The sequence below is a fragment of the Topomyia yanbarensis genome, chromosome 3 (assembly GCF_030247195.1).
Source record: "Topomyia yanbarensis strain Yona2022 chromosome 3, ASM3024719v1, whole genome shotgun sequence".
Classification (NCBI taxonomy): domain Eukaryota; kingdom Metazoa; phylum Arthropoda; class Insecta; order Diptera; family Culicidae; genus Topomyia; species Topomyia yanbarensis.
In genome coordinates this window covers 167,549,323-167,553,008 of record NC_080672.1, presented here as the reverse complement: position 1 = coordinate 167,553,008, position 3,686 = coordinate 167,549,323, and the positions used below count along the sequence as shown (strand labels likewise).

Below are 3,686 nucleotides of genomic sequence, written 5' to 3'. Positions count from 1 at the left end.
TGCACTCCACTACACCGGTGTCAATCAATCGAAAATCCTATAAGTGACGTGATTATGAAAATAGGGAACCTGTATTCTCAGTAACGAACATCAAACTAAAAACGGGCTTTGGAATCGTTCGAACCACATTCGTTTGAGAATTCAGTACGTTGCGATGCAGAATCATGCTGAATACATTTTGTGTTTTTTTGAAAAGGGCCAATAAATATACTTTCAAATTTCACTTTGAGAGAAAATTCCGGACAAACCGTAACTCACAGTGCTATTCATATTTAAATATAATAAATTTTCTTATTCATTTAAACCATTTGGAATCTAACTAAGAAAATCAATCCACATCGAACATTGATCATGCTTGACCATGTGTCTTCATATGGAGCTTCACATGATGCTTTCTGCTGAAGCTCTTACCACAGTGCTCACATTCAAACGGCTTGTAACCAGAGTGTAACCTACAAGAAAAAAAAACGATAATTTGGAAAGCGCATTAGCTTGCTTTAGTCCTAACTGACCGCAGGTGTCCCTGCAAAATACGTTCTGCTTTGAAATATTTCTGGCAGATGTCACATTGGAAGTTTTTCTCCAACGCGTGTGTCGACATGTGATCTCGTCGGTGACTAGTCGTTCTGAATCTTTTGTCACACCCGTCAACGGTGCACGCAAATGGCCGCTCGTCGGTATGCGAACGAATGTGAATTACTAAGTCGGACTTCTGGATAAACGCTTTTGGGCACATCGAGCAAGTATACCGACGATCGGCAAAATGATTTCTAGAAAGAGATTACAAGGTAAACCGCCTGTTACTGCACGACATGAAGACTTACTTTGTGTGAGTTTTGTACGAAGCTTTCGAGTTGAATCTTTTGAAGCATATATGACAGACCAGGTCTACCAGTAAATTCGAATTTGATGTTGTTGATGATGATGCACCAGCTGCTGGAGATAAATGCCAACGACCTATGTGAACTGTCATTTTGAAAAAATCGCCAAAGCGTTCTTTACAATCGAACGGACACTCAAACCTTGTTCGATGGAAGTAAACATGCTGTCTGATGAAGCTAGCATCGGGAAATTGGCCGTTGCACACACCACAAACATGTACCTGATCGTATTCGTTTACTTTCCACAATTCGGACGCTTCCTGATTCAAGTCATTTTCGTTGTCATGAACAGTGTTATGGTGTTGCAAAGCATCTGATAGTGTTTTAAATGATAACTTGCAAACACTGCAGATTATTAGTGATTTTTCATCTTTGTGAAAAGATTTTGTGCTTGGTAAACAAATGTCCAATTTACTGTATACGTGCTCATGCTTGCCGATATCTTCAGATTCAACCAAGTCGCTCTGATCAACACCAGCACATGGGCTGGACTGGAAATGTGTCTCTAGCTCAATGGATGTGGCATAAACTCTCTTGCAAGTCGTGCATCGATAGTAATTAGTCTTCTCAAAAATGCTCTCTAGACTTTGCTGATGAATTGTGTTGTGTTCGTCGAAAATAATTCTATTATCAGTAACGTACTGGCAATAACTACATTCATGATCCGGTTTTTTTGCTGCAATACTTTTCTTGGTTCTTTTTCTGGATTTGCGAGTTGGCTCAAAATTTATTTCGTCAAGAACCTCATACGAAACATACTCGTTTTCCTCTTGATCATGTTCCGATGCTAATTTCAGTTCAGTGTTGGACGTTTTACGTGTAGGGGAAGGTTTTGCTACAAACGATAAATATCAAGTAAATTAGAATTTAATATTATGATAAAGAAATTAAGTTCTTACAGTTGAAACTGTGTTCTTCCTTGACTTGTTTTGAAACTGTAATATCTTCAAGCAACTCGACTAGGCCAACTTTCGCGTGAGTGTCGTCTGAATTTAAATCTTCTTCACTTTCATAGATTACATCCAAATCGGTATAATCGCTTTCATCATATTCTGCTACGATTTTATGAGCCGTCGCTAATATTTCCAAATCTACCTGTGTTCCAAAATCTTGTACATCCATTTTCGGTTGCATTACTTGAACCGAGACGTGACGTTTCTTTTTTTCAGCAGGGGAAATCTGAGTGGACATTTCTGACATTATGGGGCTTGATTGAGTGGAGGTATCTTTAAGCACAGGTTTACGAATCTTATCAATTGAAAGAAATCTCCTGTATATATGTTCATCTGTTTCGTTTAGCTGCATCGCATCGGTTTGCACCCCCAAAGACATCTTTTCTATTTTGGTACATAACGGTGGGGGAGCAGGCTTTTGCACCCCGAAAATTTCAAAAAGCAAATTTTGTGCATTCAAGGCCTTTTCTTTAAATGAGAACAACTCTTTCAGCTTACTTTTACAGTTTACGCATATGCAGCTTGGAAATAGTTCGTTTTTTACAGGCTGCAAATATACCATGTAGTTACAAATCTGACAATATTTATGTTAAAAATTACCTGTATGGCCATCGTAGTTTCCATCACTTTTGGAAACGGAACAATCTTTCCATCGAGAATTTCGTTGCAAAATATCGGCTTCAGCTGATTTTTAGTAAACTGTCCCAGACAAGTGCGGCACATTTCGTCCGCATTTACTTGCAATTGGAGTTCTTCGGATTCAGTCATTTTATGTAATTTTGGCACAGATTTCTCGAATTATGTTTGGATAAACATTTGCTTAACCGCAAACTGGAAATTAGAATGTTATTTACTGTTCGTTATATTTGTAATATCGTTGAAACCTTATAATAATCTTCTTACATCTGTGATGTATTTTCTAGACAGCTAAGACCGATAGAGTCCCTCTTGGCCTATAAATTTCTTCCTAGACCTGATCTATTTCAATGAGTAAAGAATGGTACGAAAGTCATAAACGAAAAAGGCAGTTTTTTCCACACCATGCTAGATCATCATGAAAATCAATCTGCTTACGTAGAATATTGTTGCAGTACTGCTGATTTGTTTTTATGAAGATCTAGTACACGGTGTAGGAAAAGCTGCTGTATTTTAATAAAACTACAAAATTACCAATTACCTGCTTTGGGAAAAGGAATGTTTGAAACGGTTTGTTTATACTATACCAGTGCAACTCCATTTATGACAGATACTCAGGGATGCCAGGTGATATTTTGAAAAATCTGTGCGCGGCGCATTTAAAAAACTGTGCCTACACGGTTAAATAAAACAACCTGCAGAATAAGTTCTTTTAACTTACTTTTGAGTTGTGCGTCGCCTTCGCACTTAAGAGAGATTCGACTCAGTCGAGGTTTTCCGTGGAGGAAGGTACTTTTGAGTTGTTTGGGGTGAACTCAAAATTAGGTAAATTCAACTTAAATTTGAGTATAAAAAACCTATCAATGAGTTGTAATTTTTGCCGTGGTTTAATGGAAACTACCTTCAACACGGTTTACCTAATTTTAAGTTCCCCCACGATACCACGAGATTGAGTCAAAGGAACTCAATTTTAGGTAGTTTTTCGTTTCATGTGTATCTGTGTCATGGAAAACGTACAAATCTCGACAAACATATGATTACGGCCTAAAAGCCAACTGTCAAAATCCACTTTGAATGGAAATTCCAGCCCGGGGACAACTTGACAGCTCCCATATATTGAACTCATAAGCAAATTTTGTGGTGATTTCGACACAGATCTTTCAATAGGGCTAAAGTCGCAATGTACTCAAATGGAGAAAAATCAGTTTCAATATAC

General features: G+C 37.9%; 1 protein-coding gene across 6 annotated transcripts; it reads right to left on the bottom strand.

Moving 5' to 3' along the window:
- Positions 1 to 265: 265 nt before the first annotated feature.
- LOC131689161 (zinc finger protein 26-like) lies at positions 266 to 3,116 on the bottom strand. Of its 6 annotated transcripts, none has more exons than XM_058974059.1 (7): positions 3,012 to 3,116; positions 2,719 to 2,812; positions 2,435 to 2,665; positions 1,781 to 2,381; positions 825 to 1,716; positions 513 to 770; positions 266 to 452 (listed from the first exon to the last, which is right to left on the bottom strand). In XM_058974059.1, exons 3-7 carry the CDS (start codon positions 2,600 to 2,602, stop codon positions 350 to 352), a joined length of 2,022 nt encoding a protein of 673 aa, XP_058830042.1. In that variant the 5' UTR covers positions 2,603 to 2,665; positions 2,719 to 2,812; positions 3,012 to 3,116; the 3' UTR covers positions 266 to 349. The 6 variants fall into 6 exon arrangements, with proteins under 6 accessions (XP_058830042.1, XP_058830044.1, XP_058830045.1 ...); XM_058974061.1 differs by having other exon boundaries at positions 2,738 to 2,812; XM_058974062.1 differs by having other exon boundaries at positions 2,719 to 2,807; positions 3,012 to 3,059.
- Between the last annotated feature and the right edge of the window lie 570 nt (positions 3,117 to 3,686).

What these genes read in the sequence shown, in the direction of transcription:
- LOC131689161 (XM_058974059.1), bottom strand. Translation starts at nt 2,602, where the DNA reads ATGACTGAATCCGAAGAACTCCAATTGCAAGTAAATGCGGACGAAATG. An exon ending in AAACTACGATGGCCATACAG is followed by an intron (nt 2,382 to 2,434) that starts GTAATTTTTAAC and finishes GTATATTTGCAG; the next exon opens with CCTGTAAAAAACGAACTATT. An exon ending in GGAAGAACACAGTTTCAACT is followed by an intron (nt 1,717 to 1,780) that starts GTAAGAACTTAA and finishes TATCGTTTGTAG; the next exon opens with CAAAACCTTCCCCTACACGT.